Below are 22,395 nucleotides of genomic sequence, written 5' to 3'. Positions count from 1 at the left end.
CACCAGAAAGTCACGGAGAACAAAGAAGCCGTCTCTCCGGACTTGACTGTCAAGGCATTAATGCTTGGTAAACATGTGCAGCGAGGCCCATGTAGCTGCCTGACAAATGTCTTGTCAGGGGATTCCGTGTCCCAAGGCAGTAGTGGCTGCAGTCGCCCTGGTAGAATCGGCACGCAGCCCCACAGGAGGCTCCTACTTAGCCAATGAGTAACCGGCTTTGATGCACAGAACGACCCATCGAGAGATGGTCAGTTTGTGCATGGCCTGACCTTTTTTTGCGCCCACGTAGCCAACAAAGAGCTGGTCATCCAACCGAACTGTTGTGTTCTTCAGATAGAACGAGAGTGCACGTTTTGGGTCCAGACGGTGGAGCCTCTCTTTCTCTTTTGAAGGATGCAGAGGCGGAAAGAAGGTGGGCAAAGTGATGGTCTGCCCGATGTGGAAGGGCGTCACAACCTTTGGCAAGAAAGAAGGACGAGTCCTAAAAACCACCTTGTCCGGATGAACAGAAAGGAAAGGAGGTTTAGAAGAAAGAGCCTGGAGCTCACTCACTCTTCTAGCAGAGGTGATAGCTACCAGGAAAGCTGTCTTAAGAGTAAGAAGAAGCAAAGGACAATTATGAAGAGGCTCAAAGGGAGCGCACATCAGATATGTCAGAACAAGATTTAAGTCCCATTAAGGCATTATGAACGGCACAGGAGGAAAAGTGTGCGTGATGCCTGTCAGGAAACGGTTAATAACCGGGGACTTAAAAAGAGAGGGCTGATAAGGAAGCCGCAGAAAAGCGGAGATGGCAGAAAGATAACCCTAGATAGTGCCCAGAGCAGAGCCCTGCTGGGCCAAGGAAAGAAGCAACAGAAGAACTTCGGAAAGAGGGGCATAAAGAGGATCCACAGACTTATCTGTGCACCATGCCACAAACTTGTTCCACCTGCAGGCGTACACCGTTTTAGTGGAGGGACGCCTGGCTGCCAGAAAGACATCACAGCCTTCGGAGGAAGATCGAAAGCTGTCAACTGTCGCCGCTTAATCTCCACGCAAGAAGGTGGAGGCTGAACAGGTTTGGGTGGAGGACCGTCCCCTGCTGCTGTGACAGAAGATCCTCCTGAAGAGGCAGTCGGATCGGGTGATCGATCGCCATGCTGAGTAGCTCAGGATACCAGTATCTTTGTGCCCAATCCGGAGCCACAAGAATGACTTGGGCCCGGTCGCGCCGAATCTTCTTCAGCACTCTGGGCAGAAGTGGTATAGGCGGAAAGGCGTACAATAGACCATAGCTTCACTCGTGATGAAAATAGTCGCTGAGCGAGTGCCTCCTTGGAAATTCCAAAGCGCAGAACTGAAGACATTGCGTGTTCTCTTCTGTGGCGAATAGATCTAACCAAGGCTCTCCCCACTGCTGAAAGTGACTTTGCACAAAGTCTGATTTCAGGCGCCATTCATGATCCATCAAGCACCGGCGGCTGAGTTAGTCCGCCCTGGAGTTCAGAGAACCTGCCAGGTGTTGAACCACCAAGGTAATGTCTTGATGTTCCAGCCTCCTGACATAGGGTCCACGACACCACCCCGCCCTGTTTGTTGCAATACCACATGGCAGTGGTGTTGTCTGTGAACACCTGCACTACACTTCCCCAGACAGAGGGATGGAATGCCTTCAGTGCAAGTCGGATGGCCCAAAGCTCCAAAAGGTTGATATGGAGCCGGGACTCCGCCGGAGACCAGAGGCCTCTGCTCTACGCTTCTCCCAAGTGGCCTCCCCAACCCAGGAGGGACGCATCTGTCACCACTGTGTTCTCCGGTTGGGGAAGGGAGAGGGATCTGCCATTGACCCAATCGCGATTCGTGAGCCCCCACTGTAAATGTCGTGCAGTGCCCTCAAGTCCCACTGCAGAGTCCGCACATGCCATCTGGCATGTTGCACTAGCAGGATGCAGGAGGCCATCAGGCCCAGGAGCCGGAGTGTCATCCTGACTGAAACCCGGGATAGAGGCTAAAAGATCGGAATCATAGCCTGAATATCCCGGACTCGCTGCTCGGGAGGATAAACCCGAAACCACGTCGAATCCAGAACCGCTCCGATGAAGGGGAGCTTCTGAGAGGTACTCAGGTGTGACTTCGGCACATTGATGGAGAACCCCAGCAAATGCAGGAGGTCGGCCGTAGTCTGAAGGTGGGAGACGACTGTCTGGGGCGAGCCCGCCTTCAACAACCAGTCGTCGAGGTAGGGGAAGACTGACACCCCTAACCTGCGCAGATGAGTTGCAACCACCGCCATCACTTTCGTGAACACCCGAGGGGCACTGGTAAGGCCGAATGGGAGCACGGCAAATTGAAAATGCTCCTGGCCTACCGTGAATTGCAAGTAACGCCGGTGGGCCGGCAGGACGGGGATGTGAAAATATGTATCCTGCAAGTCTAACGCTACCATTCAGTCTCCAGGGTCGAGGGCAGCCAAGACCTGCACCAGAGTCAACATCTTGAACCTCTCCTTCCGGAGGGAGCGATTGACATCCCTGCAGTCCAAAATGAGGCGCAAACACCCTTTGTTCTTCTTGGGGACCAGAAAGTAGTGGCAATAACAACCACGCCCTACTTCTGCCCCAGGAACGCGCTTGATGGCCTCCTTGGACAAGAGGGCCATAACTTCCTGCTGGAGAAGCACGAAGTGATCCCCCGACATGCGGTGGAACAGAGGTGGCTTGGCCATCGGGGTGTAGACTCAAAGGGGAGGTAGTAGCCCCTCCGGACGAGCACCCACTTGTCGGACGTGACAGAACGCCAACGGTGGAGGTAATGACGAATCCTGCCATCCACTGGCGTGGGGTGCGACCCGAAGCTCAGACTAGGAAGGCTTTGAGGTGGACTGAACTTCAAGCTGGCCCCCTGGAGCCACCTCGGCGGCCTCCACGGGCACGCCAAGTCTGGTTCTGAGCAGGCTTTTGACCGAACGAAGGGGCAGGGGCGCCTCTGCCATGGCCACGAAAGGAATGAAACGTAGACGTGGCCGGGAGCTTGGCGGAAAGGCCCAAGGACTTGGGCGTAGCGAGCGAGTCCTTAAAACGCTCCAGTGCCGTGTTGGTCTTATCACCAAACAGGCGAGTGCCATCAAAGGGCATGTCAATGAGCGAGCTCTGGACGTCTAGGGAGAACCTAGTGGACCTCAACCAGGCGTGGCGCCGAAGCGCCACGGTCGTGGAAAATTGCCCTACTGAGGGAGTCTGCGGTGTCCAAGCCACAATGAATGGCGAATCGAGCCGCGTCCTTACCCTCAGCCACAGCCTGAGATAGCACAGTTTGGAACTCGTCCAGGCACTGAGGCAACACCTCGGCCACGGAATCCCACACCGCATGGAAATAGCGGCCCAGGAGACATGCAGTGTTCACTGACCGCAGTCCTAAGCTGGCCGAAGAGAACAACTGCTTGCAAAACTGCTCCAATCTCTTAGAGTCCTTATCCGGCGGAGCCGTGGGAAAGGCACTCTGAGACGTAAAGGTTTGAATGACCAGACTTTCGGGTGTAGGATGAGTGGTCAAAAAGGCTGAGTCACCCGGCGTCACACGATGACGCCTGGCGACGTTCTTATCCGCAGGGGCCACTGTAGCAAGCGGTGACCAAGTGCCCAACAAGATTTCGGTGAGGGCATCATTAAAGGGCAGCAGCGACTCAGAAGAAGTGGACACCGGCTGGAGCATCTCCGTAAGGAGATTTGTCTTTAGGGTCACCGTGGGGAGATCGAGGTTAAGGACCTCAGCAGCCCGAAGGAGCACCACCGTATACGAGGCACCTTCCTCCATATTGGGCGGGGGAGAGGCAAATCCCGGATCAGAGGAGACGTCAAGACAACCGGCTTCCTCCAAGTCGTCCACTCAGTACTGCTCAGAATCACACTGATGAGCAAGCAGGTCCTCAGACCCTTCCCAGTCATCCGCCAGCGCCGTAGGCACATGCCTCGGCGGCAGGGTAGGGACCAGTGAAGGAATAAACGGCGCCGGCTCGGTGCCGGTTCCCAATTCGGATCCCAGGAGGGGATAAATCCCTCCGGGAACCGGGACAGAGGCGGAACCAGTGGTATCCACTGCTGCGCCGGGGCTGGAGCCGGCAGCATGGGACCTCTTGGCGCAGAGGCCGGAGCCAGGGGCACAGGATTCTGCGCCACCAGGGCCAGAGCCGCTGGCGGCGCCAAGGCTGGATCGCCGAAGGAGACGATGGACCAGCAAGATCCAGACACGGGACCGCGGGGGCCAGAAGTAGCACCGGCGGGAGGCCGAGGCCTAAACAGACGGTCCAAGGCAGCAAGGAATTCTTGCATCTGTGCTGACCCAGGTAAGGCGGGTAGGCCATGGGACTCCCAGGCTCCAAAGGAGCGGGGGGGGGGGGGGGGGGGTGTGGCGGGGGTCTGCATCCGGGGACAGACGGGGGACGTCTGAGAGCAAAAACGCTTCTTCGACTTTTTTGTGCCCGAATCAGAGGGTGAAGAAGAGTGGTGGTGATGGCTCAGCGAGCGGTCACGGGAACGACCCCTAGATCTCGAACGGCACGGGCCGAGTGACAAACTTCAAGCAACTTTCGGCGCCGCTCCCTCAAGGTCTTCGGGGCCATAGCCTTACAGTCCAGAGAGGACCAGTAGTCATTGTTGCACTCCAAGCAGAAAAGACAGACGTCATGGGGGTCCGCCCCCGACATATTGCGACGGCAGATCACCCAAGACTTAAAACCAGGCATCCTTACTACCACCAGAGAAACCAACATGAGACAAAAGCCTCAAAAAGATAGTCAAAAAATGACTAGGTTACGTGCTCTAACCGGATCTGCGCTTACTGGCGTGGAAAAAGAAAGAACTCACGCCAGCACGCATGGGTGGCGCCTAAGTAGTCTCCGTGACGTCATCTCGGCGCATATGGCGACGGCAAAGGAGCCGCAGGACGCCACCTACTTCCGCGCAGCGGTACTGCTAAGCAAAACTTTCCGGATCCAGTCGGACGCCTGGGTATTCTAAGTTAAGGAATCTATCACTAACATGTCTCTTTCAGATATGTATTACCATGACCCTTCCATGTGTGTGCATGGCAGGACTATGGATCCCAACTCCTATTATGATTCACCTACCTGGTCATCAGAGTCAAACCCTCATGCACACAAGGTTAGTCAATAATCAATTTTCACTCTACACTGGCTTTCGGGGAGGGGGGGGGCGGGGGGAGTTGGAAATAGATCAAACACTGCACAAAATTTCCATTGGTTCTCTGGACAGCAGAGTCGCGCATAAGGGTACAAATCTCAGTCAATCTTGAACACAAATATTAAGCATCACTCATGCTGTTCCTAGTGAGTGGCTCTTTTGCACACTGAGGAACCTTACTCGGGGCATCTTTATGGTCTTAGGACTGAAGCAAATGGCATAGAGTGTGATATTATATCGCCATATTAATAAATGGATAATATGTGCATGGAGGCGTATGCAGCATGATAGCAGATGCCCTTGAGAGGGCCTGAATTCCATTTAAATCAATATGCACGATAACTAGCACCATGAATATCTCATATCCTAAGGAAGAATTCCATTGACGTAACCAATACTAAAAATTACCCTTGTTTAAGATCCTTTTGGAAACATTTTTTCAACTATTTTCCACCAATATCTTTTGTTCGTACTCAGAAGGGGTCGATTGTGGTTTTAACCGGATGGTTTCACCATTTGAACAACATGGTGGAGCCGAGGGGCATGTGTCAAAACTGAGATTCTGCTTCTCACCAAAGTTACACTATATGTTCAGTCCTTTTTTTTCCTCTCTTTTTTGTAACAAAGAACTTTCATATGTACATCCACACATAGATCGAATTGCCTGTTTTTCTATTAAGAGGGGAAAATTTCACCAGTGGACTAAAGCGCCGATCTTAGTTTTTACATCTCCTTTTAGTAGCTCAGGTAGAGGTCAACATATTTCAAGAAGCGTTGACAAATACCTCTCTTTAGATGGTTTTGTGCATCAAATCATCAGGACTCTTTCCTGAAAGAATAACACATCTTTTGTAACCATTCAAATCGAAGAGTGCATCCAATTTACCCATCAAGCTTCTGCCTTAGATTTAGTGAAACGCTGCAAAATGTTCCAAATCAAAACGGATTACCAACACAAGAGTAATCTGTGGCCAAATGAGGCATCCGTAAGGAAAAGGGTTACTGAAAGCAAGTATTGGTCCATTTCACCTCAAAGCAGAATAATTCCCATTTTACTGAAATACCTAGGATTACCTTATAGATCACAAAAACTACAGAGTACAAGGTCACTGCTCCAAACAGCCACAAGAAAAGAGGCTCATTAGGCAAGTTTAGTGTAGGATAGGAAATGCAACAGAACTGTGCCAGTCTTTTAAGATGTTTTTACCAAAACACAACATTTCTCTAGTAAGCACTTTAATTGCGAGTAACTTACTCTTTCAAAAGAGGACTAGATAAGTAGAGCTTATAGGCTTCACAGCTACCATTGAGGAATCAGGAATAGTGATTTATAGCAGGTCTTTGTTGTCAGTGTCTAACTCTTTAACACACCTGAAGAGCCAGTCAACATTCTCAGAGTAAGAGGATTCATCTTTTGGGCACCACAGGCCATCATTTAAAGACCAATCGCTTTTTAAAGACGATTTGAAAGCCATACATCAGCATATCAAACACAAAAGAGATTTTAGGTAGTTTGGGTGGCAAGGGACCATACAGCACTTCATAGAACCCACCTGAATTTCACCTCTGCCCAGGTGAGTGCTGTTGGAAAAGAAACCTTGCGGCCGATCCCACGTCCCTTCGAAGGTTCGCAGGTGAAAGTAATATTCTCCACCATCCTTCAGGTTGTGCTTCACCCAGAGGTTTTTCACATCACCTGCACATGGCCATCAAAATCAAAAGTTAGAAAACTTTTGAAAACGGTTTGAAAGTTGAAACTAAAATATGTGGATGCACTTTCGTAACACTGACAGTTTTGAGAAATTTAAAATCGCTTTAAGAAAGAAAGAAAAAAACTGAAGTCCTTGCAGCACTATTGGTCAGTATACCCAAATAGCAGATGACTGCTATCCATCGGTCTGCACTCACAGGTTCCCTAGTTCTTAATCAACAGCTAATGTATTGCAGACACTCGGATAAGAGTGTGTAAAAGTAGAATATTCAATCTTTGTCATTAAGCAGACTGGCCGGGCAGGAAGGCAAAAACACTCCTGTTATGTTACTTATTGATCCAAACTAAGCGTTGATTGTCTGGCCAACTGTGACATCAGGTCAATTATGACATCACACCTACTAAGCAGGTTCTCCTAATACACATACTGACAAAAGGATAGACACTTCTCAACCATACAAAGGGAAGAAAGACACCAAGTTAAGCCACAAGACACTACACTCAAGTATTAGTAGATGTAATGGTTTAAACAGACTTCCAGGCTTGTGAAGCTACAGCAAAAGCAGAACATTGTTGCCATTCAATATGGAGGCACAACCCCAAATCCAGATTCTGGAAGGTAAACTTCTGCTCTTGTCCTCAAAGGAAAGAAAATTATGCTTACCAGTTTGTCTTTTGATTTTCATCTTGTTGGCAAGCTCGGTCTGATACGTAGCAGCACAATTCGTCACAACACCGCACAATGCTACATCTGGATTGCACAGCACACGGACAGTCTGCGATGGCTTCCCTTCCTTTATAGACTGATTAATAGCAGCTATACCCAAAGCCACTTAATGGAGAGAAAAGTGCAAGCATTATCGTATCTGCAATCAAGTATGAACATATTTACTAAGACAGAACAAGCAAAAATGTGATTCTTGAGTAGTCCTTTAACTGACACGTTTTACTGTATTTATAGGTTTTACATAACACTAGCTAGTCCCGAAGGTATCAGGGCACTTTATATAAATCGAGAGCCAGGCAATAATCCAGTCGTTGAGCATAAGAAGCAAAACAATCTTAGGCACAAAAAATATACAGGGAAAAATAATTAGGCAGCGAGGATGGCACACAATATATATTTACAAGGAAAAATGGTTTGGCAATGAGGGTGGATACTGATTTTGGTCAATTAGCACAGTACGAATCCAGGGATAGAAGACACAATAGAAGCAAAAACAAAACAGCCAACTGTTCCAAGGGGTCTGTGCTTAGAAAGAGAGAAAAGTTAAGCAGAGTTCAGATTTCTCATGTGTTCCAGTATTTGTTAAGGAGATGGAGTCTCAGGTCTCTTTTGAAGCAAGAGAAGGAGGGGTTGCATTGTAGGTCTCTCGGGAGAGAGTTCCATATGCTGGGTGCATTTTCAGAAAAAGAGTGAGCCTGGGTTGATTTCCTTTTTAGTTTGGGGGGGAAGTGAAGAAGTGTGTTGGAGCTTCTCAGAGTTGTGGTTGTTCCTGCTTTTGTGAGTTTCTTGTCTAAATAGTCGAGGGTATGCGAGTGCAGAGCTTTATGGGTGGTACAGGCAGTCTTGCAAGTACATCTTCCTTCGATGGGAAGCTGCAGTATACAAAATATTATTTAACATATGGCTTTGAGAAGACAAATGGCAGAATGTATTTGAGGAATAGGAGAACATCTGAAGGACAAAATAGGCATAAGATTTGACCAGCTCTCAAAGCTGTTTAGTAAAGTATACAATCCTCCCACCTTGGAGTTTTACAAAGTAATAATCAAGCCCAGAATGCTTACTTTTTCTTGCCCTCTCTGTGTCTTGGTTAGCTTGGGTTACACCTTCCCGGATCTCCTCCAACCAAAGTAAGGCGCCTTCATCTCTGGTCGCCTGCAAAAGCACAAAGGTAATTTTATTTCCACTTTTAGCATCCTCCTCGCTAAACTAGGTCACCTCTAGGACTAGATCTTTAAGAAATAATTACTCAGACATCTGAAAGCATTACTTCAGTAAATCACACAGTGCTGAAAGCTAGAACAGAAAATATACATCTAAAGATGTGGCAAGGGCTTTTTGCTAATTTGGTTACTGGTTAAAAATGAGAGCTGGAACAATACACGTATTAACAAAGGTAAATTCCCTTCTTGCTGGCAATAGCAGTATAGATTAAGTTCAGTACTTATAGGTTTACTCCCTGCAGGGTAACAATGTGGTGTTCTGTCTTAAACATATCAGTTAAAATGAACAGAGATCACTAGAGGCGGTATAGTAGAGGGCCCTTAAAATACCTGTGCTTTACGTCGACGAGCACCGGCCAAGACATGATGATAGCGCTTGGCAACTGGGAGTACCACGTCAGTCAGGCCAACAGCAGGCATCAGCAGAGCAGTTAAAGTTTTCTCCGGGTTATTCTGTTCTAGGGCATCATTAATGAGGCCAATGGCCAAAATTTCTGCAATGGGGATGGAAACACAGCTCACCGATGATAGGAAAAACACATTTGAATTCATGCTTTTCATTAGAAAGCATTATTGTAGAATAGAAAAACTACCTCCAGGAAATTCCGACCCATGTTACTCTGATAGTGAAAAAGAGGGGCAGAATTTCTCTGAAAAAGCTGCAGACACAAAATGTGTTCAGGCTAAATACCACGTTCAATCAATGTAGACCACAAAAATCTGCTGCAGGATTGTCAAGAATCCCTAAACTATGGATCCACTACATCACACTTAAGCTATCCTAGTTATTTAACTCATTCATCAACTAATAAATTACATCTTAAAATGTGTAAGTGAGTAGTGAAAAAAGCTGCAACCAAACACTGCTACACATGCAGTGCACTGAATGTCGCCCACATTACCTACAAACACTAAAACCAGGGCCACTGGAATTATGCGGCACGAGAGAGACAAATTATGCAACAGGGTTGGGTAAATTATGCTGCCTAATGTGGCCCATTTTGCAATATTATTACTTCCTTATTTAGTCATTTTTAAACTTGATAACACTGTTGGACATCGTGTACACCTCATAAGTACCAGTTTAATGATATCCAACCATAACAATAAGCAACAGAAAGGTAACCCGTCCAGCTTTGGAAAGGGCCTTCCACTGCACGGCAACACGTGTCACTGCATTTTTAAACTTTTGAACCGTTTGAGAGAGAAACAATTTTTTGGTTAAAATTCGCAGATTGTGCGGCGATGATGGATTATATTGTAAATGCATCAAATCTATAACTATGCGACCACAAAATACATAATTCCAGTGGCCCAGATTATAACATCAGCATCTACTTGGCATAGCCACCATTAAATAAAATTTTGAAATAAAGGAAGCTGCTGGTACAATGTTCTAAAATAATTTCCATTTCGTTACCTACATCCAAATGGTTCATGTCACAACAATACCCCAAATAAATAATGTTAAAAAATGGAAATGGTAGACAACTGTTGGCCAGTGACAAATGTGTGTTTGTGTTGCGTAGAATAGAGCAGATGGTGAAAACAGTTAATATTCATTTTTAGGGCTCGCCTGAGAGGGCACATGTCAATGCTTACAACAATCTATTGTTTTCTAAATAAAATGTTTTTAAACTATAAATAGGGGCTTTTGACCATTTCATTACTTACCATTGGATTAATTTCTTGATTAGTATTTTTTCATACTGCTAGCGCTCAGATGGTGTTACTTTATTTTTAAGAGGGGGTGGCTTTTGCTTGCAAAACAACTTAAAGTCATCGATGAAGCTCGCACTTCCTGGTATTTGCAAGAGCTGAACACAAACAACTACCAAGAATGAAACTTTTTCGTATGTGATAGATTTCTAAGACATACATTGGCCACCTGTCACTTTTATTGATGAAGCTGGAAACATACTCCCTTTCTTCAAGACCGTTGCCATGTGGCATGTGGTTTTATGTATTAATGTTTGCTGCTAGGTCACATTTACTGGTTTGTTGGTTACCACTTTTATAATTTAAAGAATATTTTATTCATCGAACACGCTTTATTTTCAGAAGGTTTGTCTCGCCCTTACCATCCTTTCACCCCAACCCACCACTGAAACTTAAAATCACCCTTAGCTCCCTTTACCTCTACTCACCCATATCCCCATTGCCTCTAACCACCCCTTAACATTAAATTACCCTTACCTCCCTTTACCTCTACCCACACACGAACCGTAAAAATCACACAAACCGTAAAAATCACACAAACCGTAAAAATCACACAAACCGTAAAAATCACACAAACCGTAAAAATCACACAAACCGTAAAAATCACACAAACCGTAAAATCACACAAACCGTAAAATCACACAAACCGTAAAATCACACGAACCGTAAAATCACACGAACCGTAAAATCACACGAACCATAAAATCACCCATACCTCCCTTTACCTCAACCCACACCAACACCAACACCTAAAATCACTTGAAAAATAAATATGATACAAAATAAATAGTTACATATGTGGTAAACACAGCATGGCAAATGTCATGAATAGGAAAGGATGCAGGGGGAAAGGTGGTCGCCCCTCAGGAAGGACATTTTCTTGCCCCTTCCTTAATCATTCTCCTGCATTAAACCTAAATGTTTTGTGAGCACGGTCTGTTTTTTGCCCTTTAGTATGTTTGGGGGTGACCATAACCCCTTTGTCGGAGTTATCCATTCTCCCCACTCCAACACCATTTACTTTAGGTCGTGCTTGAGAAATTGCAATCGCTGATTTTGGGAGACATTTTGTTTACTTACAGGGGTCTAGTGCCCCCCCACCCCACCTTACCACTGGTTACGTTCCTCATCACTCATTTCCTTGATTCTCTTTGGTCAGCGAATGCAGACTTCACTTCCTCTCCGTGCGTTGGTCTCTACACTGAAGAGTGGCCCTAGTACAGCTTCCCTAGCCCAATGTCCTTCCATTCCTTGCAGCTTTCAGGAGGTACTTTATTTTCTTTTGACCTGCACTGCCTTTCTCCCTCCGTCCATGTTGTTGCGTTGCCCCCCCAAACAATGGCACCTCCTGAGTGGTTTCTGGTCCCCCCTCCACCACTTTCCGTTTCTTGCTTGCCTTGTGGGCGGTCCACCTCCTCCACCCTCCCTCCCTCAATATTGCTTGCCCCCTCCCATCCCACCAGAAAAAAAATCATTTAAAAGTCACAATAGGTTGCAAGAGGCAACAAAAATTCAGACATATCAGCAGTCTTTTTGGCGGCGTCTTCATGCAAGGGCCAACATGGCGCACTTCAGTTTGGAGTTAAGACAATTAAACAAGTGAGGTTTTTTCCTTTAATGCCTTTTATGTATTGGTGAGTTTCAGACATCACAACCATGCCATGACCATTCTCGTTTCTGACAACTTCGGACCATTTTAAGTAGATTGCGGCCCTCGCACCAGTTTATGGGTGGCAGTAATTTAGCTGCGTTATTACTGCTTAATTTGTGTTTAGCCCAGCAGCCTCAACCTTTGGCTTACATTTCCGGCACCTATTCATTTAAAAAAAAAAAAAAAAGATTGGATGCCTTAATATGCATCTTTAAATGGCCCTTTTCTTACTTTCTATCCTCTGCATGCCTCCGCTCTCGGAGTAAAGCCTACTCTCAGCCATGTGCATGATTGCATTAGTATATAATATTGTATTTTTGAAAACTGCCCACACCTCATCTCAATGAACATACCGGTCCTCTTTTGAAAGTAATACCCTGCAATCTAGCAATATGTAATCACTTCTAACTCTCTACCAATACCACCAGCCATCTCCATGAACTCGCGTACCTCCCAGCTAAAGAGAAGACTTAAATCCTACGTTTTTAATCCCCCACTAAGGCACTGGAGTAAATGCATGGAATGGTCTTCCTCGAAGTACAGGCCTAATCCCAGCAACCAACAAATCAAGCAATACACACTGATTAATCACAAACCTTGGGTTCCAGAGTGGGGCACTGCGTGGCATAAAGTGTTTTAACGTTCTGTGTAGTAAGTAATCTATAAATGTATTTACAATACAGACAATGATTTTTATCCCACTGTACAAAGCAATACAGCTTTGGGTTGCAGAGTGTCCACATCACTTACTGTCATGTTCATCTTGTACTGATCCGTTGACATCATTTACGCAGGCCTGTAGGTCATTCCAGCTCAAGAAAGCACCTCCCAACTTTTGGAGCTGAAGCTTCTGTTTCCACAACTTATCAAAGTAACTGAGGAAGACGACAAAGCACATTTTAACTACAAGAGTTTGTTACATTGCCGAATCTACAAGACATGCTGAAGAATGAATATTAGAATAATAGCAGTAGGGATAGTAGGGAGGAGGATGTGCTGGCTTGCTGGTCTCATAGAAATGAGTTAATCGTACAGTCTACAGACCAGAGACAATAAGAAGCGATATAACCCCCAAATATAGGGCACCAATCAACAAGAAGACCCTCTGCTCCCCCATTTGCCTCTATAAAGCAGAGAAATGATACTCCATCCACATCAGCCGAGCTTCTTCAAGCGGGGGGGTGGGGGGGATTTAGGTTTGAGATGGGAATCATGATGCAGGACTCCACCACAGCTCACTGCGAAGTCCGATCCCAACAATGTAGGTTGGACACACTGATCATAGCCTTAACAGCTCAATACACAGTACATCAATCCCCTACTCAGAGGAAGGAACTCCTTTTACTCAAAGGGGGGAAGCTGTAATTGTACCATTAGAAGGGAGGTGAAAAGGCTGGGAAATTATGGGGGTTTTCAACTATGTCACAAGAAAGCCCAGATAGACCTATCCTAGGACAGTTGCCATCTCCTCCACCAATTGACATAACTGAAGCTTTTGCATCCTTCCATGGGGCCAGTATAGTTCGGATTCAGTTAATTCATCAGCAGCTGAGGAAGAAGTTCTAAAGTCTCTTAAAGATCCCTTTATTTTTCGCCAGAAGAGAGCTCAGTCCTCGAAGGCAAAATCCTGCTGCAAGTGACAACCAACAACATCAACCTTCCAACCTGTATATGCCATGGGAAGGATGGTTTCCTAATAATGTTATAAAGCTTGGCTCTCAAAATTAGCACTAATGATTTAAGCTACCAATAAGGATACAGAATGGATAGGCACACTCTCGTATTTCTCAAATAGGACAATCATATCTCTCATTTCCAAAGACTGAATGGACGCCATACATTGTTGCAGTTATTATGAACTATCCTCGAATAATGTGGACTTGAAAATATTAGCTAAAACTTTAGCCTCCAGGCGATACAATGTGGCGCCATCTCCAAAGCTCTGAACCCTAGAGGGCTTCGTACCTAGTCACTCCTCTAGGAAACATATCCACCCGCTTGTACACTTGACATGGTCCACCCTTGATCAACGACTGGATGCTAATGTGCCCCAACAGCGAAACTGTGTTTAAATAGAATGTGGGTACCCAGATTTTGAACAGGATGGCTTCTGTCACAACGTCATATTGAACGGTTAAGTGGCTTTATGGAAGACCCACAGCCAAGATGAAATACACAAAGTTATTTTCCTGTTTGTTTACTGTTGTTAACACACAGGAAGGCTGACAATTGTACCATTCACTTTTCTTGCCAGTAGTAAAATCAGTCGCAATAGCAATTAGTGCTTCTGGTGGTGGTAAGCTTGAGTTTGAGGGCAAGCGATGAATGGTTGACAGAGACGTCCCAGACTGCCCCTTGTGAAAGTACCGTTTACAATCAATGACCTACTGGCAATATTTCACCAGATTTGTAACCCATTCCTAAATGACTAGATGCAAGAATGTTCTTGAATGCATCAAAACTGGTGTCCATATGTTCAACACCTAGCTGTGACTATTAGGATTACATGCTTGGGGCCTATGCCTTAACTCCCAGTCCACCATTATTGCGGTCACCATACGACACAAAACTCTGCTGAGCTATCCACAACTTTATTCTTCATTAGAATAGATCCTTCACCTGGACATTATTTGGTTGCATTCTCTTCTGCCGCCCTCTCCCCCATTTATATGCCAAACTCTATACCGGGCAGGATTCTAATTTCATTCTTATTTAAATAAATTTATTTCAACAACCTAGGCTACGGACCTACTTTTTCGAATATGTGGTATGATGTAGAATCTTCTCATAAAGTGATGTGAGCTAGAATACGAATGCGGTTGAATGGATTGATTTGATATGAATGACTCGTCTAAGTACATAAAAAGTTCTATGCGCATTAACAGAATCTTGACTTGGCAAAATTCAAGTATGTGCAGAATTTCACTACCCAAGGCATGGCCACAATAATTATTTTGGATGTTCTAAACAAAGTGACATTTTGCGGCCCTATTTCACAGAAAGGAGGCTATATTGGGTGTTCTAGGGAGGAATTTGACATAACCTCGAGCTTTCCTCAAATTGACACTCTTTATAACCAACCATGCATGTAGTTGATGGACTGTGAATGTAAAAGACAAGTCACTCTATACTATTCTAGAAGAATTCAAGCAATTGTACTTTTCAATCCAATCCAACCTACACAAAGGTTGATTTAGACATGGAAGGAGACCATCACTGCCATAGAGTGCAATTAATCTTGAACCAGGAGTCAGTTGTGCCACACATACAGAGAAAACGGGGAGAACAACTAAGAAATCCCACCAACAAAGGAAAATCACTATTTCTAGGCATCGTGCCTGTACCGGATCAACATAGATCTCTTCCAAGCATCAAACTAGTTTTTCCTGCTGTCATTCTTCAGCTACATAGTTAAGAATTCAGAAACAAATGTTGCTCATGTACACGGTTAAGATAAAAAAGGCAATGAGCACATAGCATAATATACCAAGTGGACTACCTAGAAATCCACCTTGTAGCAAGTACCATGAGGCAAGTAGTGGCCAGTCGTGGGAGTATAATGGGAAACGCACACTTGCCTGCTATAAAAGAGACTGCTCTTGTATTATCACTTATCAATTTTTTCAGTTTCATGGACAATTGTTGCTTTACACGCCAACCAAATCGCCAATAAATAAAGGACACATTTACATAATACTTTTGATTTTTAAAAATCATAAAATAATGAAAATGAGATTTCGCAGCACACACACCGCTGGATGTGCTCTTCTTCAACATCGGCCAGCCCAGTAGCAGCATTAGTTAGATTCTCCCAAAATTCGTTCAAGTCTCTGGATTCTATGGCTCGATTGATCAGAGCGACAGCAGAGAGCATCTCTACAGCAACAAACAGTTCCTCCTGCAACAAATCACCCTGCATGGACAAATAAATCAAAGACCTACATCATTGTTGCATTCAGTGGAAAAGAAATTAGTTTGGGCATAAAAAAGAAAAGTAAGAATGCCAGAGGATCCCTTAGAGTTAGAAAACCAACGGGAAGGCAAGTGAGAGCAGGAGAGAAACACAAAAAGAACGATGTTGACAGATAGGTATGGTAACTCATGCTACTTGCAACACAAAATGCAGCACCTATAACTTAAAATCATGGCAATATTAAGTGTATTAAAAACGGAAAGTTGGTCGAAGACAGCAAACATAAGGCCTTTCAGAGCCAAGCAAGCACCGCTTTAGTACCCTTACTATATAAAACAAGCACAGTTGCCTATGAATTACTAATCCGATTAAGTTGTTCATTAATTTTAAAGAATAATCAAATCAACATGGCATTAAAGGCACCTTAAATGACTTATCATCTAATAGAAGACAGAAGAGGTGATAGGAAGCACAAATAACAATCCATCACTTTCTTCACGCCCCAGCCAGTATTTCATAATGTAGATTGCTCCAAGCCTAAATATGGTCTGTCGCAGTAAGGTTAAAGCTTCCTATTATAAAGGTGCGAGTATGCATAGGATTAGACGGTAGATGTAATTTGTTCAAATACATACAGTTTACACCAACAAATGTTTTAGGGTTTAAATTTGTTCTCTCTGTAGGGGTGGGAAGACAAGTCAATTGGTGGAGAACAGTAAACCAGACACATCAGTCTACACAGCTTTTTCCCCCGCACACCACCACTCACACATTTTGCCTTGTCTCTTTTAGAAGTTTTATTTCTAAAATGCATTAAAACCAGAACCAATACCTGTAGCCAAAGAGTGTCACATTACCCGAAAACCCACTGAGTCTTAAGCAAAATACCCAAGTTGTCAGGCCATGGATTCCTCCTGTTCACACTTCAAGCAAGTCCCATATGCCAGCAACCTCCATTAAAGCTAGGTATTGCAAGCCCAAAGGCAATAAGGTTTAGGGGGTGGCCCAACTCAAGACTTGTGGTGTAGCTGGGCCGATGTATGCACCGAGCATGCTTTTGCAGGTCATAGTGGTAGACAGAGGATGAGCCAAAGGCAAAGAGGAAAAAAGGGGTAATGGAACAGAAATTAACTCGAGCACCCCATATGTGGCGCCTTTGACCTCATCTACTCTTAAACTGAAGTCAGTTGGAAAGGAGCACCAGGTTAAGAGAAAATGGTCCCTCCAGGGCACATAGTCCCACGGAACGCCCAATAACACTTATGTATTCGGTGTATATAATATTAGAAATACATTATGTGCACTGGAAACCATGCATTAGTTTAAATGGAAGACACATGACTGATCTTTGCAAACTCTTTAAAACACCCATTGAAAGGTTTCAAAACATACAGAACCAGTAACGGACCATTTTCCAGCGGGCTTCTCAATATCTCTTAAATACCTGTGGCACAAATAAGGAGAATGAATAGCAACTTCACAATTGTGGCTTATTGGCTACACCTTGAGCAATCCATTGGTGGCATCAATGTAGGACATGCAGGTTATAATGGTGGATTGTTACAGGGGTACCCATATACTTTGAGATTCAGGAACCCGATTTAATACCTATAAAGAAAGTGACCCTACTAGTGACCTGTGGTTTCTGCTTCTGCAGAACAGACAGCTCCTTCTGATAAAGTTCTGCTGCAAATATGTACACATCAGGCAGCTGAGCATCCGGATTCCCAAGCTCCTTCACGGTTTCAGCAGCAACCCCCTTTCGGATAGCAGCGTTTACGCAGGCAACTGCTCGGTTGGCTGTAAGTTAAGGAGACAGTATTAAATTAAGCTTCTAGATACTGAACACCACTACCGGACATCTAACATGAAAGAAAACACAGGCAAACAAAGATTTAAATTTTTGTACTTTAAATACACAAAACAGATCTGTATAAATTTAACTATGGAATGTAAGCCATTCTAAAAGGTTGCTTACTTATTCCCTTAGAGGCCCAAAAGAGGCTCAGTGCTATTGCTTGATCCATTTTCTATTTTATTCTTGTCAACCTTCAAAGGAGAGCTTGTAAAAGATTATTTTGCTATACATCTTGGATACGAAGAAAGAGATATCTCAGCGGAACAAGACACATTGCTTACTAGCATATTCTTGGTTTGCATTCTGGTTTGCTGCATCAAGCCCCGCTTGGATCTCCTCCTTGTCCAGCAGATCCACACAGCCCAGTTCCTGTAATGCAAGGACAAAATTATACTGAACGAAAAGGCGGGCAACTTGTCGTCGCCAGATCACCAAGCATTAGATAGTTTGAATCAGCGGGCTAGAGCATTCAAAGATTAAACATCTATTCTAAACAGAATAGATCACAGTTTTATTCTCAACAGTAATGTCTGCTCTTTGTCAGTACTTGGTGGACTTCAGAGTTTCTTGACCTTTGTTCCAACCATCAGGGATAAGCAACAGGACATTCTAGTTTCTTGTGCAAGAATAATTGTGGTATTACAGAAGGGAGATGCAAAGTGTTTTCACAACAATAGTTCAAAAAATGAACAGCCCTGCAAAACAGGTTACTAATAATTCGGTCCACTAGGAGAAAGAACTTGAATGTACAGATATCTACACTCTTAGTGGGAGGGGACGTTTATTCCAAGATAATCTCTGTTGTGAGGGAGTTGCCAGTGAAAAGTGTCACACCAAAAGTTATAGTTTAGATGTGGGAACCGATTAATAAATTAAGTAGCTTATGACTTAAGACCATTCGTAACGTATTTGTTTTTAACAAAAGTACGTATTTAGCAGAATACCTAATAGCAGAACAAACACCACCCTGCAATAGATTTGTGGTTTAAATGTATTCAACACAGTGCCAGCCAAATAGCAGCTAAAAAGCAGCACTAGGTCCATAGCTTACCAATGCTTTCTGCTCTCTGTCAATAGTAAGCTGCTCCAGATACCATTCTGAATTTTCTCGGTGCACTCTGCGCAGCGCAAGGACAGGATCCTGCAAGGCTGTATATAAAGCAAGGGCATCGCTCCTCTCCAGCGCTTCATCCACATACTCAAGTGCCCCATGCACTAGAATAAAAATAAGCGCAGCTCTAATGGTGAACCAGTCTCATATACAGTAAACTATTAAAGAATGTCGGTGTGGGTCAATTGTAAAAACTTCCAGGAGAAAAACATTTAAAGTAAAATAAATACTGCAAAATCCTGCACTGAGTATAGGATATTTAAACAAAGTTATTTTAAGCTATGTGCAGTGTAGAACATTATGCTTTTGTGCTATGACATGTTCGAAGGTCGCACTTGTATGAACAAGTACTTAAATATGTACCCATTTCAAAAACCTCAAAGTCCGTAAAAAGGACTCTTCAAGATCTAGCAAGGGTACATGTGCTTAACCATAATGAATCATAATTAAAAACAACTATTTGAGGGAGCTGAACATATGTGGGCTGAAATACTATCCAAGGCTGCTGCTTGACCCCAATTACATTTCCATTAAAATAACAATAGGGATGTCCAAGACACTCACTAAACATGGCAGACTTAATCTTGCGGAGCCTCCCGCCTCTAAATGTCAGGTAACAGATGTCTTTTTTAATAAAATACAATAAAGTAAGACGTTTACTCTGCCCTTAAAAGAATATTCATGAGTACTTGTTTTCGTAGGTAAGTCTACCAAAACAATCATCTTGCTAAGGTATTTATGGATTACAAGCAGATGATGATGATGCACTAAAACTATAAAAAAAAAATTAAAAACAAATACACTCAATAAAGCTTACGGTTGACTTTGTTGAGATTTCCTTGAATTTCTGCCTGAGTCAAACACGTGTCATAAATATCTCCATTTTCTACTGTTCCTCGAAGCCCCTAAAAATTTGGAAAAGAAGAGTGAATTAAGTCCTCATCAGAACAATAATTTTGGTTCATATGCAATGAGAATACACTGAGATCTGTCCAGCAATGGAGGCACGGGTAGTATGAGTGACCTAACTTTAGACAACAGAGACAGACCTAGAGGTAATAGTGTTCCAGTAGTCACCTAAACCAAGAAATGTCTGAACATGTCGTCTGTTACAGTATGCAGGAAAATCAAGTAAGGTTAGGAGAGTTGAAGTAGGCCTGGAACCAATACGATGGCGGACTGGGAGGTGCGGATTTCTGTCAATACTACCTGGTTTACCAATTCATCCCAGTTAATGACTGGTTGGCAATTACAGTCAAGATAAAACTCTTGCGAAGGCCAAGCCTCCAGTCCACACTGTACGGCACATCGCTTTTCACATGCATTACCTCCCATCATCAAGATATCCACTTTATGCTAACACAAGGCCATAAGACACACTGGTTGGCAAACAACAAGCGACAATCCTTTGTGGCAGGCACATTGCTTCCACATGTCTCTAAACTCAAGGCATTTTATCCCTTGAAATTAACATTTATTTCAAATTGGGAAATATCTGGGCCACTGACCGTATCCAATCATTTTAACAACTGACCACAGAGATTTCAATGCACAAATCACAATTCTACAGATTTTTGCCGCTGCGGTATGCTCTTGAGCCCCACAGAAGGAAGAGAATGCACATGCCAGGAGGTCAAAGCCTTAGAGCCAAAGCTGGCAATGGAGCATCTGGGAAAGAAGGGTATTTCTAGTGTGTACAGATCAATACTAATCAATACTCCTAACCGATTAAGAGACCTACAAAACAAGTGCGATTGAGAATTTAGGGAGATGCAGGATAATAAATGGAATAAGGCAAAGGTGGTTGTGCGACGGCTGAGCATTCCCTCATGCCTTAAATGGATCCAATTAAAATCTTCGAGGATCTATTTAGATCCGGCAGGACAGTGGGCACCAAAGGTAGGGCACGACATTCTAACTGCTGGTGTTACAAAAACATGGTCACTCTCCTTCCCACAATATGAGAATGTCCAATTATTACCCAGTACTAGAAAAAGAAAATACATTGCGCTGAGGATGGTGGTTTGCTGCCCCCAAAATAGTAATCAATGCCATAATGGAGAACTGAGACAGCTACAGACGTGCCTGCATTCAGATAACTGTGGTCTTTCTGATGCCAGAAGGGATATCGCAAGCCACAAGTGATGACCCCTCTACCTTAGCAGAATGGTTATGGGAAATGAACTATTGCTCGAAGGCAGATGAAATGAGTTACCAAGCAAGAGGTGCTACAAAGAAATATTAAAAACAAAATATGGAGTCCTGGTGGGATTACTACCACATGCATCAGCCCAAAATAGGATAGGATGACTTGAGCTATAAATACTTGATTATATAATGAGATTGCAACTGTCGCTCATTGTTGCATGCCTGATGTCAAAGGTTTTGTTATTCAATGAACATCAATAAAAAGGAGCATATAAAAAAACAAGCATTGGAAATGCAATAGGTCTCGCAGCATTAGAGTTTGTGCTTTTAGAATTGTTTATGGGTTTTTTTTTTTATCTTTAGCATTTTTGTTTCCTGTAGGCAATGCTAAAGAATTACAAAGAAAAAAAGCCATAAACAAATCTAAAAGCTCTAACTCAAATGCTCCGAGACCTATTGCATGCACCCATTCAGTTGTTGGCCTCTCAGCTGAGTCTGCCAACTAGACAACAAAGTGGAGGTGGGGCGGGGCTGCTGGGAGTAGAGCTGTGGACTTGGAAGAGGCGGGGCTGCTGGGAGTAGAGCTGTGGACTGGGAGGAGGGTGGGGCTGCTGGGACTGCTGGGAGTGGAGCTGTGGGCTGGGAAGAGAAGGGAGCGCTGCTGGAAGTGGAGCTGTGAACTGGGAATAGGGCGGGTGCTGCTGGGAGTGGAGCTGTGGACTGGGAAAAGAAGGGAGCGCTGCTGGTAGTGGAGCTGTGAACTGGGAATAGGGCGGGTGCTGCTGGGAGTGGAGCTGTGGACTGGGAATAGGGTTAGGCGCTGCTGGTAGTGGAGCTGTGGAACCGGAGAAGATCGAGTTTCTAGCTGCTGAAACTGGAGCTGAGGGTCAGGGTGAGGTGCTGCGGAGGGTCAGGGTGAGGTGCTGCTGAGGGTCACGGTGGGGTGCTCTTGACCCGGATCCGGACCAGGTTGAGACGATGTTGGGAGAAGGGTGATGTGCTGCTGAGGCTGGAGGTGTGGCTCGGGGGAGGGGAGTGCTGCTATCCAGTTGCTGTGGCTCAGTAGGGTGGCGAGGTGCTGCTGAAACTGGAGCTGTGGTTTGGGGGAGCTGCTGCTAAAATTGGAGAGCTGTGGGTCGGTGCTGAACTGGAGC

General features: G+C 44.6%; 1 protein-coding gene across 2 annotated transcripts in view; it reads right to left on the bottom strand.

Annotated features, from left to right (window-relative positions):
* IQGAP3 (IQ motif containing GTPase activating protein 3) overlaps nt 1-22,395 on the bottom strand; it is a 307,137-nt gene that overhangs the window by 200,399 nt on the left and 84,343 nt on the right. For both annotated transcript variants that reach the window (XM_078671026.1, XM_078671027.1), the window contains exons 9-18: nt 19,911-19,998; nt 19,034-19,197; nt 18,264-18,351; nt 17,761-17,924; nt 15,964-16,124; nt 12,962-13,086; nt 9,172-9,335; nt 8,683-8,773; nt 7,556-7,723; nt 6,734-6,876 (exon numbers count right to left, since the gene is read on the bottom strand). In XM_078671026.1, the coding sequence (XP_078527152.1) occupies nt 6,734-6,876; nt 7,556-7,723; nt 8,683-8,773; nt 9,172-9,335; nt 12,962-13,086; nt 15,964-16,124; nt 17,761-17,924; nt 18,264-18,351; nt 19,034-19,197; nt 19,911-19,998 (1,356 nt within the window). The remainder of the gene's footprint in view (nt 1-6,733; nt 6,877-7,555; nt 7,724-8,682; nt 8,774-9,171; nt 9,336-12,961; nt 13,087-15,963; nt 16,125-17,760; nt 17,925-18,263; nt 18,352-19,033; nt 19,198-19,910; nt 19,999-22,395) is intronic.

Source organism: Lissotriton helveticus, chromosome 12 (assembly GCF_964261635.1).
Source record: "Lissotriton helveticus chromosome 12, aLisHel1.1, whole genome shotgun sequence".
NCBI lineage: Eukaryota > Metazoa > Chordata > Amphibia > Caudata > Salamandridae > Lissotriton > Lissotriton helveticus.
Note: the sequence above shows the minus strand (reverse complement) of the source record. Positions and strands in the feature narration are given on the sequence as shown.